The 13,847-nt window shown below is 37.1% G+C and overlaps 1 protein-coding gene across 1 annotated transcript in view; it reads right to left on the bottom strand.

The window, feature by feature from the left end:
- The window catches only part of ERO1LB (ERO1-like beta (S. cerevisiae)), a 38,305-nt gene that overhangs the window by 14,545 nt on the left and 9,913 nt on the right, over nt 1-13,847 (bottom strand). The window contains exons 2-4 of the mRNA XM_009329219.1: nt 9,005-9,124; nt 3,865-3,948; nt 3,434-3,475 (exon numbers count right to left, since the gene is read on the bottom strand). Of these exons, the coding sequence (XP_009327494.1) occupies nt 3,434-3,475; nt 3,865-3,948; nt 9,005-9,124 (246 nt within the window). The remainder of the gene's footprint in view (nt 1-3,433; nt 3,476-3,864; nt 3,949-9,004; nt 9,125-13,847) is intronic.

The raw sequence follows: 13,847 nt of genomic DNA, 5'->3' as shown, positions 1-13,847 counted from the left end.
TTATGTCAGCAGGGGATTTGTTAAATCTGTCAGCTTAAAGCTCAAAAAATCCTTCTGACAGTTTTGGAACATAATAGATAGTATCAGTGCTCTCTTAAAAGATAAACAAACCCAATTTCCTCTTTTTTGGGGTTTCTGGGGTTGGGTTTTTTGTGTGTGTGTGTGTGTGTGTGGTTTTTTCTTTCGCAGACTGAGCCTTAGGTTCACACAGATTTCTACCTTATCACAGTCCTTAAGAAATACAGATAATTATTTAATGTTAAGTAACTGATAGCTTATGTAAAGCTAAACTGCTGGCTTCCCTTCATTTCAGGGCACATACATATTGACATGAACGATTACTATCCAAAACCAGCTCAAGATAAAAACGTAAGCTAAAGGCTTTGGTCAACCCTTCAGAAATAGCAAACAACAATGATTTTATAAATTTTAAAAGAAAGAGAATAGTTCATTTCTGAGGACAGACTTGTGGTCAAGATGCCAGAGGCAAAGCACCACCACAATACATATCACAGTACTTCTCAAAAATGAAAGGATTTAGTTAAAACTGTTCAGATGAGTAAGCAAAACAACTTGCTTTAAAAATGCATTTGCCAGAACCAATACAAAGAAAAATAGCAGAACCTACTGAAGACCAAAGAAGTCAAGGAGATTAAAAAACCCAAATAATTTAAACCTTGTTAGGGGCCTTGCCCATAACAAATATTTACTCTAGAAGGAACTTCTCACTCAGTTTTCTTGGATTTGCCATGGTGTGGCATCCATCAGATGGATGTTAAATGGAAAAAACTGAACAAGGATCTGACCTAAAATGAAACAGATACTGCTGATGAAATAACATACTGAGATACTGAAGTAAACATTCTGCATGTCTAGAGTCGCAAACCAATCCCTACCCTGAAGTGAAAAAAATTACTGCCAAGAATATAATCCTAAATTTAAGGTTTCAAACAGAATGAACATTCAAGTCTCAAAACAGGTTTCCAGGCTTCAACTGTTCTCCCGTGCTTAATAGCAACAGCTATCGGATCAGTGCTCTGTGACCACTAACTAGATCAGGACAAAGTATCTGTTCCTGCCAAAGCAGGATCTCCTAAGAGCAGTTTCTGGAAGAAAACAGAAAAGAGGTGGGCAGGAAGTAAAATATTAAGTTAAATGTTGTAACCTTCAGTTACTGCATCCTGTCCCTTGCTTCAAAGATTAATACAGCAGCTGTCATGACAGTTCTTTAATGTCTAGCCCTCCAAAATGTGTTCATCACTCAAATGAAACAGGACTATAGAAAGGGAAACTACTTTGTGCCTCTCCAGCACCATTTCAAAAAGCTTATGTTGGTGCCAAGAATTAAAAAGAGATCCCCTATTGCTAATTACATTTCTGTGGGGAAGTTGTGGAAGTGTCTTTGTGGCTAGGTGAGCTTTCAAAAGAAGAACTGTTCTCTCTATGGTTCAAAAAACAAACAAAAAAATCCCCCATGAAAGCCTAAATAAAGCTAGAAGTTTACAAGCTCAATATTCATAGTAAGATGAGTTTGATGTTTCCTTAAAAGGGATATTAAATGAGATTGTCAATTTTTAATTGGCTCCAAGAAAGATCTTTAACTGAATCATAAGAAGTAAGAAAATGGTGTAGGCAAGATTTATGTCAGTCCTGACGACAATTTTCCTGCAGAAATATTTCGTTTTCTGACAGAGGAGCAGCAGATATTAGTGTCTTTGTTCTACTACAGATTAAAGATGCAGAATTGCCCAACTTTCAGTACAGTAGCTGGTTGCAACAACCTATAAGGCAATTCAAAGGAAACAACTGTAGCAAATATACTAGGAAATGATAGCTTCCGAAAGAAGCTATCCCAGTTTCTTTATTGTAGTGAAAGCCAATGGTGGCTGATTTTTCACTTCCAAAGTCCAATTCAATATGCTCATGTGAAGTATCTTAAGAACAGCATACTTTTTGGCTACTAATTAACATCTTACTTACGGCTCTCAAGATTAATCAATCAAGAAGCTCAAATGCCTACGAGAAGAATCCCTTCTGAAACAGTCTTTAAGAGTCTTAAAATGCCTCTTTAGGCGGCATTATGGTATTCCAGGAGTCAGTTTCTCTACAATCAACCTTGGAAGAGAACAGAGTCAATGAAAAAGAGAACTGGCAACAGATTACCCAGCTAAAACTCAAGATCTTCTGCCCTGAGATAGTGCCAAAGTTTTCCCAGAAAAACTGCTGCTGCTTGTGCTGAAACCATGAATGACTGACATTTAAGTCATGTCAGTGAGAAAGATGTTTCTACTCTGAACACCAGAAACCTTTAAATGAAGAGGCACACTTTACTTCAGAGTGAGCTTATCAATCTATGTATAAACAGGAGATGGGACTTCCTCTGGAGCTAAAGCTTGGACAGACTTGCCTGCACTGTTCATGACAGCAGGACACAGAAGTCATCAATTCACGATGAAGTATTCCTCTCAGCTATCTTCGGTAATCTTTCTTGGCATAAAGTCTAAACCTAATGCCAATGGTCATTTATGATACGGTGAACTACACTCAGATGAGGCAAGCAGCAACTATGGCTGCCCAGTGAGGTGGAAAGTACTGGGGAGGATGGAGATACGATAGTTCAGCAAGAATAAGTATGAGTCTACAACACAGCCAAGGCACTTAACAGGGAGATCTCTCATTTGGGCATCATCATCCCATCAACCGCTAAAATCCTTATTCTTGGGCACTGTGTTTGGGATTTGGGGGTGGGGGAGGGTTGTTTGTCTTTCTGCTCTGACCTCTTTTCTAGGCATATATACCCTCTTTACTTTTTTGGCTTTGCCAAGATCACTTGGTGATCTAGGAAGGATGGCTTGGAGAGAAGCAAGCAAAAGCCAACAGCACAGACTGACTACTTACGCTTGCACTGACCACTTTAGCCTAAATTGTCTTTAGACTAATGACCAAATCATCTTTAGACTAATGACCTGCTCAAGATTAGACATAGCAAAACTACATGTAATCGTTCAGGTTCTTTTAATATTACAGGTTGTGGTTATATATGATTCTTACAAAAGACTGCACTGCTACTGCATCTGTGCATCTCGGCCTATGGCTTTACAGAAGGTGGCCTGTACTCAGAAATGAACAAAGAATTTTGTACCAGGCATTCTGTGGCCATGTACTGCTGTCCCTGGTCATTCATTGATTCAGTCTGCACCAACTCTCAAGCTATGACAGACTCAGAATGACATGACAGTACCAGCTATGTCAGAAACAGTATTATACATAAAAGTAAAAATGCAAAGCCACATAAAGGAACTGATCAGTTATGTTAACAATTTCACCACTATGCCAAGACTGAAGGTTTGTAATAAAAAGTCACGCAGCTACTGTAATGTTAAGATTTAAAAAAAAAAATCAGAAAGAACTTAGAAAATAAATTACTACTTACTTTATTAGAGCTCCCAGCCTTAATTCCAACAGGTATTTTGCTCTAAAAACAAAAAATAAATCACAGTTTTTACACTGTTCATAGAAATTATTATGCTTGATGAAAATCTACAAATTAAATATCACTCCTACAGAGGTCAAAGCAAACTTGTTTTTAAATAATTAACTTGCTCCTTTACCTTCTCAACATGTTATATCCAGAACAGTGCTAGAGTTTAGAAAAGACATTTGTTTTATTGGTAAAATGACTAAAACCTTAAAATATTTCGGTTGTATTTCTGCTTTTGAAAGGGAAAATAATTTCATTGTCACTCTTTTATTTAAATCTAAGTTCTCATTAGTAAATATTGTTAAGTATAGTATTAGTCACTGCAAATTAGCAAACTTTTTAACCAAATAACCTTTTTCTATTTTATATTATTTGATCCATACCTCAGGACAAGGCTCTACATGACAATCTTTGATAGAACAATGGCCATCATCAGCCCAAAATGGGCATGGTCTCTTCAGGTTGACCTAAACATACAAAATCAAAAGTTTACAATCAACACCTACACAAGGCAACTTTAAAAGAAAGAGCTCTCAGTATCAGGAAATCCTTTCAAATTAAAGGAGATGATACAAGGAAAAAGGGTTAAATTTAGTACTTTAAGTTTGGGGGGTTTGTGGGAGTTTGGTCTAGTATAATAGTATATTAAAGCACAAATTAAATCTCTCGCCACTAATATAACTTCAAAGCAGTACATTAACTACTAAAAAGAAGGCAAATCAGACATATGCAGCTCTAAAATGGTTGTACTTACAATCAGTTGTACTTGTACTATACTGATCAAGAAAATACATTTGATGGAGGACAGACTAGTGCACAAGTTTACTAATTCAAATAAGCGCTTGGATGATTTCAGATTTCAAGCAATAAAAACAGGCAATCACTACTACACATCATAGCTAGTAAAGGAAGAATGAGTATCATAATGACCTCAAATTATAGAACTGATCCAGTACAAATATAAATAATGAAGAGAAACCACTTCAGAAACATTACCAGCAAATCCTGTAATGATTAGTGCTCCTATTTGTCATCAAATGGCACAATAAAGGCAGGGAGTACCACACACATTAGTATATACACATTGCAAGAGACTCAAACACTTTACTACACTTCACTTGGAATGTCAATGTGAGAGTCAGTGAAGAAAAAAAAAAGCCACCTTTCCTTTACATTAGCCTTATACATACGAACAAACATTAGTGATAAAAAACACTTTGACCTCATCACTCCTTAACTGAAGACTACAGACTAAAGGTTTTCCTGCATGATCAACCAGAAACACTGCAGAAGTACACCATCTCTGAAATCTAACATTACAAATAAAATACAAAGCATTTATCCTCAGTAGCAACCACTATCTTCCAGATAAAAAGTCGGTTTTAAAACTTTCAAAGTAAAAAAAGAAAAATCACACAAAAATTACTTTATTCTTTTACTTTGTTTTCCTTTAGCACAGCTTGCACTAGTTTTCTTCACTTGATAAATACTATTCATGAAGATATTCAACTGAAGTCACTACTTATATCCAACTACATCCTGAATAATTTGATATATCACTTCTTATTTGAAACTGTTGCAGATATTGAATTTGATTCTGTAGTCAGACACAGCAAGAGTTCTATAAAACACACTGTGAAATTAAGCCTAATACCCCAAGGATGGCATCAGGCCCTAGAGCAGTTTCAACACAAAAATTTAAGAATTATAAATGTGCTTATAAAAATTATTTAGATCTATAAATCTTAAGTCAGAAAACTAATCCTTATGCTAGCTTCTGGAAAAAAATACATACAAGCTGTACAGTAAATTGTCACACACTATAAAGAACAGTGTTACTATACCTCATAGGTTAAAAGACTGAGACTAAACACTTCATCAATTTAGTCTTCAGAAAAACGTTTTCCCCTTATGTGTAGGAACATTTTTCTAATTAATGTAATTTATATCCTATACTTTCACTTTACATAAGGAGAAACATAGACAGGAAACAAAGCTTAAACATTTAGTACAGTAGTGCCAGAGCAGCCCCTTAGGCAAAGAATTGGCAACTGAACTCTAAATCCCATGCTCTGATGAACTTGGAGTCCACTGCATGTGGTACTTGAAGGGTTCTGGCTATGATAAAAGAAACACACTACTTAATCTTTTAATTTGGAGTAAAACTGAAATCACTGAGCCGTCTTGAACAATTATTCCATTAAAAAAACCCTTTATGCTTTGAACACATTTAACTGGCAGAGTACATTTATACTGGATCATTCATTTGCTTTAAGTGGCCTGTTTTGGGGGGGAATGCAATAATAGAAGCCCAATGGCTACGTTCACTGAATTGTCAAACCAGAGCCTCAGCAATAAAAAAATATGAATAAAATTCAATTTTTTTCCCCAGCATTATACATAATACACTAAGCATAAGGAAAACTAGATCAATATGCTTCTGATACAAAGCAGGCACAATATGAAGAATCTGAGATGAATTATAGCCAGATATTACTCTCCCTCCAGTCTATTCTCTTAATTTTGACAGCTAAGAAATATCAAAGCTGTGTACCAGAAGTAAAGAAACAACCTTTAATGCTTGAAGGATAAATTGTTCTGTGGCACCACGTACCCAAATTAAAGCAAAACAAAAAGAATTCCCTCTTCAGATGTTCTGTCAATACCACAAAAGATCCCCAAAGAGCAAAACTTAATGTTTGACTTGCTCGACTGCCCTTTATTATACTAAATTCCCCTACTAAACCTTTCAGCAAGCAAGTTCTTTCTGTATTTTCAAAACATGCATACAAAGCTAACCGCTATATAACATCTGAAGGAAAGACTGTTTTCCAGGTTTCCATTTTGATGTACTTATTCAGCATGACTGGGAATTATAAATTCAGCTTTAAAATGTTAAAAGAGATTCCTCCGTCAAAAAAACCTAAAAAGACATTAAGCAGATGGTACGACTTCTTAGGAGTGATGACAACTATCTTCTAGTTACACAGTTCAAGCCCCGCTAGCACAGATTCATTAAAAGCAAAGATTTTAGGTTGCTTTTTCCTCCCCATTTCCTCTATTCAATCAACAAACACCATCCCTAGAAAAAAAAAAATGTAAAATTTTAGCATTTTTTGTACGTGTTCACTCATCATCTTTTTTTAAATAAAGCACAAAAAAGTGTTACATTTTACATCACCTTCACAATAAGACCTATTACATAAAGCATGCCCCTCCCACCAATTTCTACCAAAAAAAAGACCAGCTAACATAGTTAGACTACAACCTTCTTCAAAGTAAACTCTAACAATAAAACATGCTAACATACTTAGGAAGATCCAAGTAATTAGGCAGTCGCTGTTCTTACACAGAGAAACACTGTAAATAAAAGAATACTGCTGTCTAAACTGCAGATTAATTTAGAAAGAACACCTTCAAATCAAGATATACTAGTCCCAGAATGATTCAAGAGCACTAAAAACCAGCATGTGCACACACACTTCTGAGACAAACTGAGGCTGTATAACACTTGTACTTTAATCAGTACCAATCATGCACTGACTACATAGAACATCCTTCTACTTTCTTCAGGGCCTGAAATATTAGATTTCATTATTATCGTTTAGAGTATTATTCAATACTTGTCACACATGAAAAGTTAGATTCCTTATCATGAGGCTTCCATAGTTTGTGTGTTTTGATGTATAAAACTATACAGAGACAAAATTTTTTATTCCTTTATTTCTTTCATTGAGAAACGTTCCACTAACTATCTAGAAACCACCTAGCACAATTTCAGCCAGACTTTAAAAAGAAAGTTTTCTTTGGCCTTTAAATAAAAACTAGCTAGTCCATTCAGTATTATACATTAAAGTTCGAGTTCTTTTATGGCTGTTGAACTAGTAACACAATGGGAATACTGTGACTGTAGTTACAAAAGTTCATGATCCAAATTCCTATTACAAATTAAATTACTTCAGAGTAGGAGTGTTTTCACTCCCAGAACCAGTATACTCCCCCCATGTTTGTTCAGTATTTAGCTACACTGTAGGTGACCTAGATGATCATTGCCTATCCTCACAATTTCCACATCCATCTATGTGCTTAATAGCACTTCCATGATTCTGTGCAGGGTCATCAAAAAAACTGTTGCTTATTCAGAGGGGAAAGGGTGAAAAATGTTCTGACTTATTCAGTTTGCTTGTTCAACACAAATTCTGTTCTATCACAACTGAAAGTGCTAAATAATGTGTGGTGATGGGTGGACTGCACACTGGCCCTTGTAATTGCCCATCTATTAGGAAGATCAGTATGAAAGATGTGGTGGGATTGCAACACAACATTAAAGTATGATCTGCAGAACTGCTGTTGAAATGAAGATTAGCTCTAGATTTGAAGGATGAAATTACTGTTGTATAAAACCTTGTATACCTGTTGCTCCTCCTCTTCAAATACTTTGTTTTGTATCTTTCTGTTGCCTCTGGAGAATCTAATTACCACTACTATGTGTTGTATTATCACTGAAGTTGCACATATCTTGTTTCTCCTGAAAAGTGAAGTTAGAACTGTATCATGTAGCAGGAGGAGATTCAGGGTAAAGTTACACGTTACTGCTTGCTCAGACTACAAAGGGAAGATTCTAGCACTTTTTTCTCCTTCCTCACATTCATAACCCCATCTTGCATGAGTTTAATACTTGTCTGATTCCAGATCAGGTAGATAACTTGCTACATCCTGGGGAAAAGAAAAAAACCAAGCAACCCCAACAACCAAACCCAAACATCCAAGCTAAAAATCTTAGGTTAAAGAGATGCATTGGCCTAATGCACAGTCAGACAAGCCCAAGAGCTAAAAGCAGGGAAGGGGCAGGACGGTCTGCCCTAAAAGGAGTGTAACCTCCTTTTTCCAGTGGCAGGCAACCATCTGGTTAGCACACTCAAAATGCAACCTCATTTTCAAGTTAAGTATATCTGAAAACAGAAGTATCAGGCTTCAAAGTCTTATTTTGCTCATCAGATTCTAATACAGAGAAAAAAAAATTTTAAAGTCTTAAAAATTGATATTACATGCTACTTGAAAATTGAATATTTTTACCTGTTTTTCAAAGGAATAACGGTTCTCTAGATAGCAAACACTAAAATAGAACTAAGACAGCAGCTTATAAGAAAAGGAAATCATTGCAATATTTCCATTTCAAATTACACACATTTCTTAGAAGACAAGTACTGCACATTGTCAGAAAGTTGCTAATATACAATCCTTTTCCAGATGCAGCAGTACAAAGATACTACCTTTAAAATTACCACTTATCAGTTGAATGAAAGCAGTCATGATTTACTGTCACTGACTCCAAGATTAACACAGCAAACACGACCTATTACCAACATAAATGTCAGGGACTGAAAACCTGCTACAATCAAATTAAAGAGCTGTGGGCTTCTAAAAGAGAACTTAATATAGACAAGTTAATTTGATATGTAATCCTCCCTATATTTTCTGGATTTTATTTAAATTATTCAGGAAAATGCCTTCTAATTGTACCTTGTAATATCTGAAGTAATCACGTTCTTGCAGTTTCTGTATTTTGGGGAAGATCTTGAAAGTATTGAAGTCATCGATGCTTTCTATGTCACATAAGCAATCATCTAGGACCCCCGTGAGCTATTAAAAAAATACACAAAAAATTATTTTTAATCAAGAAATGCAATATTAAATACAGAAAAATCCTCTAAAGAGAAAAAGATGGCAGTCAAAAGAAATACTAGGAAAATGCAGTTCCATAGCAAATAATTTATTTCTCACCATTACAATACTCTACAACATACCTTACACACGCAGAACTAGAAAATAACAGACCTTAGCACTTTTTCTGAACTTAAGTCCACCTCCAAATGCAATGCTGAATCAATGTTAGCCAGATTAACACTTTCAGCCCTCAAATTTGTTGACAGATTCAGCATATAGAACTTTCTGCAGAATGAGCAGCAAGATTTTCCAAACTACGAACACATGGTATATTAGCACATCAGAGTTGCATACCAAGTATTCCCCACCAAATGCTCATTAGCTGAATTGCCTAAAAAAAACCCCACAATCATGCATTGTCATCTTATTTTTTAATTCTTCTCAAAGCGTAAGAACACTCCAGCTAGTTTCTTTAGAGGCATGGGAGAAAGGGGAATAGGTACTTCTGTGCCCAAGAAGTTAGTAACTTCACAGTTAAATTCTACAAGTAAATACTAGGAAAACCAGGTGCAGGCACCTATATTGTAAGGCTGTAAATCTATTGTGAAACTAAGTCTGAACTTTCCAGGTCCCATCCCTCTTCTTGTGCCAGGACAGCAAGCTGGTTCAAGGTACTGCACTAGCTAAAGACCACCTCTATGAAAAGGAGTGCACACAAGCGCAGAAGCGCTACTGCCAGCACAGGAAAGGAAGGCAGGACTGTGCAAGTAGCAGAGAGGACAGGCCCAACTAACTTAGTAGACTAAGCTACGGCAACACTTTTGCTGAGACCCTGTCAGTGTCTTAGTGAAAGGCGGAAACACTGAAAGTGTGATTCTATGAACATTTGTATGATAAATTTCATTAAATCTGAACTAACTGCCCCTAAGCATAGCTTCTTAAAACAACTACAAACACGTTTGAAAAGCCTTTCAAACATAAGTTTGAAGGCTATAGACCATATCTAAGGGAATGGAACCAAACACTGCTGGTTAACTACTACTATTCTTCAGCCAGACAGAAATTCATCGACACACATGATGGCCTAGAAAGTACACAAAATAGGAAAGCCCACACACCTTGTATCTTGCATGGGCTTAGAAGAACTTCTAACTATTAAAAGGTTATGTGCAAAAGGAGATGATAAATATTTTGTGGCTTTTTTTTTTCCCTCCACAGGTTTCACGTAGATGAGATTATGAAACCATCTAATCTGTTTTATGCATGATAAATCACTCCACTACTTTACAGAACAGATACCCTTATATAATCAAGCTTGATGTAAAAGAGTCACTAGAAACCGAATTGTAGGCTTCTGCTCTTCTGTGAAGCATAAAGGAGGCCTGGAAAATGGATTTCCCCCAACCCCCTATGAGAATAAAGAGGCGAGGGTATGGCAATGAAGCATTTAAGTAGAAAATTCACCTCCTGTAGATCCTACTTTTCCTGAGGCACTAAATAGGCTGTCACAATTCTGCAGAGTAGATACGGCAATGAAGTAAAACTCATTGAAGGGAAGTTACTTTACCCAAAGTCTCCCATGCTGTTATGCTTGCCTTGTTAATGTTATCTAACTTCAAACCTGGGCAAACAGCTATGAAAGAGCCTATGTGCAATTAGAGGTTTTTCACAAAGCCAAGAAAGCTCATAGCCCACATGGCTGCCAACTTCAAAGTCAGAAGACAAAACTTGTTATTATTGGTACTTACAGAAATAAAAACCCCATGCATTTTAATCTATAATGATTTTGTTAAAAATTTCAAATTTTCTTATCGGTCACACATAGGCAGAAATTAATTTTGCAGTCTTTACAGGTAACACCATACCACAAAACAAACAGCAGTGCATTTCTTTATAATATAAAAAGGCAAAAAGATAACTCTGAGCATTTTGCTCAAATATTATTAAACTGTATAAACAGGATAAACCTTATGTGAAGAGCAATAATTTATTAAGCTGACAGCAGTAGGAAAGATCCAAGAAATTTTCTATGGACTCAGAAGATAAAGAGTAGGAAACTATTTCGATGACCACCTCATGAAGCTATCCACTGCTTACAAACATATTTTTACCATCTATGCAAAACTGAAAATACTCTTTTGGGGGAAAACGTCCCAAATAAACATGCAGAAGTTACACTCAGTGACAAATCCCCATGGAAAAATAAAAAGCTGCAGCCTTTTTATTCAACTAAGATAGCAAGCTAATGGAGGTCACACCTTTGCCAGATGTCCCTGATAAAATCTCAATCCTAAGAACATCTTTCAGAATGCAGTACAGTTACTCAGAAGGAATTTTCAGAAATAAACCCTCCCCAAAAACTAGAACTGGTCTAAGAAATTATTAAGAGAAAAATTAAAGTAACAAGAGCAAGCAAACTAAATTCTCCATTTCTTTCTCACAACTTTTTCAAAACAGAAACAGTTAGCTCCCTGTATACATAAAATAGCAAAATCAATGTTTCCTTGGAAGGCATGCTCCAAAATTAAACTATGTTATATCTGTACCAGACCACAATTTATAAAATGGCTTGACAGCACGTATGAAATACCAATACTGCACATCAGTGGAGTCAGTTCATAGCACACTAATACAACAGCAACACAGGCTTCAAGTACCCCAGTTAGAGGTTTTTTATTAGTCCAGGTGTAGTCTTCAGTGCTCTCACTTGCGTAATGATGGCACACTCTACGAACATGCAGAAAATTGTTTCAGTTTTGTCGCCACCTGCATCTTCCAGTGAATTTTTTCAAACTGGAGACACCAAAATAAGAACAGTGTATTACACAGTTAAAATTACGTATTGCAAGACCTATTTTGCTATTCACACAATTGGTATTTTGCCTTTGTTTAATTGAACTATACTAGTTAACTTAGTCCACAAATGTAGAGCCAAACTGTACTGTAAGTTATCACAACTTTTATCACTATGGCCAAGTATCAAGCTTTCTTTTCATCTGTTAATTACTTTGAACTCTGCTATAAACTCTAAAAGCATTAGCCTACTCTAATTTGTGTTCAAGAAGTTGTCTGACATTGAATAGCTGCTATTTCTTCTACATTTCCAATATGCTTATCAAAGTATTTCCACGTATTGTCAAACTTAGTTTGGTTCTTGTACAGGTATCAGAGCTGTACTGGAGATGATAAACTTCTAACTTATCTTCTCCACGATAAATCAACCCTTCTAAAGAAAAGGTCAATGTCCAACCTGCTTCAATTTATCCTTATGAAATCTGGAAAGAGAAATGTATTCAGCACTTCAACATTAAGAAAAACCTGAATAAATTCATATACTAACAAGCAGTCTATTCGTACAAACAACCTTATTAGTGTTATCAGGTTGCTGTACTTTAATTGCTTCAACAATTAGAAGACCACCTGGGATGACTTGTTTTGTTCCTTAGTGTTTTACTTCGCCATAGCTGCAGAATGAGAGAAAAGCTATAGGTAACATGACTCAAAGAACTTATGGCTAGCTTAACTTTTCTCTGCGCAAGTCAAACTCTAGGTATTTAAACTCTGAATACAACATGCTAATAATTTTATGAAATACCAACAACCAATCTCTCTGCCAAGCGTCATAAGAAAAACATGCCAGTTTGTTAATGGCTTCTTTAAGAATCCCAATTCAATTAGCATTTAGTTACGCTAAAATAGCTATTAAAATAAGGGATTTTTAAACCTGAGAAAACCTCAACTTACAACAAAAAAAATTGCAATAAAAGCTATCTATACTAGACTACTCTAGTCACTGCCTTGGATGGTCACTTCGAATATAGCATGTTATACAAAGCAGAAATTTAGAAAACGTAAGAAAACTAATAATCAGATACAGAAGACAAACTTTGCTCCACGTGGACATCGTATTTCCATATAAACTCACTCTAATGTCTTTGGCCTAGCTGAAGTCCTTCCCTACTTGACACCAGCTATTATTTCAGTCACGGTCATACTGCTGATGAATAGGAAACTCCCAGCTACAGCCACTTGTCCTTCTGAAGCTGTGAAGGCAGTTTACAGAAAGAAGGAGCGTTCTCATCCTTCTCATCCTTCTCTGTAATGTGGGCAAACAGACACAAGCTAAACACAAGCCAAAGCCAGGCACTGATATTACCACTCGACTTCTCACCGACTTCATAAGGACACCAAAGTTTCTGCCTAAAGCCGAGGGTATGATCCAACCCAGAGCTCCTCCAACACAACACCCCACCAACAGCAAGCAGTGTTAGCTGGATTAAACAACTCCTCTGTGTAGCTGGACCGTTATATAAGGTACTACCAGCGGTTCCCAGGTCAACCAACTTCTCCCCTCGCTGTAGCACCGGGGCCTCACAGACCGGAGGCACCCAACCACCCGGCCCCGGGCTGGATCCCAGCAAGTAGCAACCGTAGGGCCGTAGGGTATCGAACAGGAAGGACGTGGGCTACAGGCTTCAGCGAGGGATCCCCAGACTTCTCCGCCGGGGAGGCTGCAGAAGACACGGCCCGAAGCTGCCCTCTCCCCCACGCCTCTCCGAAGCGCCCTCACCGCCTCCTCCAGCCCGCGACGGGAAAGACCCCTGCTCTCCTTCCCCTCAGGCAGGGGTCCGCAGCCCTACCCACGGCCGGTGGGGCAGCCCCGCCCCGCCCCGCTCTCTTCCCTCCCCACGCCCCCCCA

This window comes from Pygoscelis adeliae, unplaced genomic scaffold, assembly GCF_000699105.1.
Source record: "Pygoscelis adeliae isolate BGI_AS28 unplaced genomic scaffold, ASM69910v1 Scaffold77, whole genome shotgun sequence".
In the NCBI taxonomy this organism is placed as follows: Eukaryota; Metazoa; Chordata; class Aves; order Sphenisciformes; family Spheniscidae; genus Pygoscelis; species Pygoscelis adeliae.
Note: the sequence above shows the minus strand (reverse complement) of the source record. Positions and strands in the feature narration are given on the sequence as shown.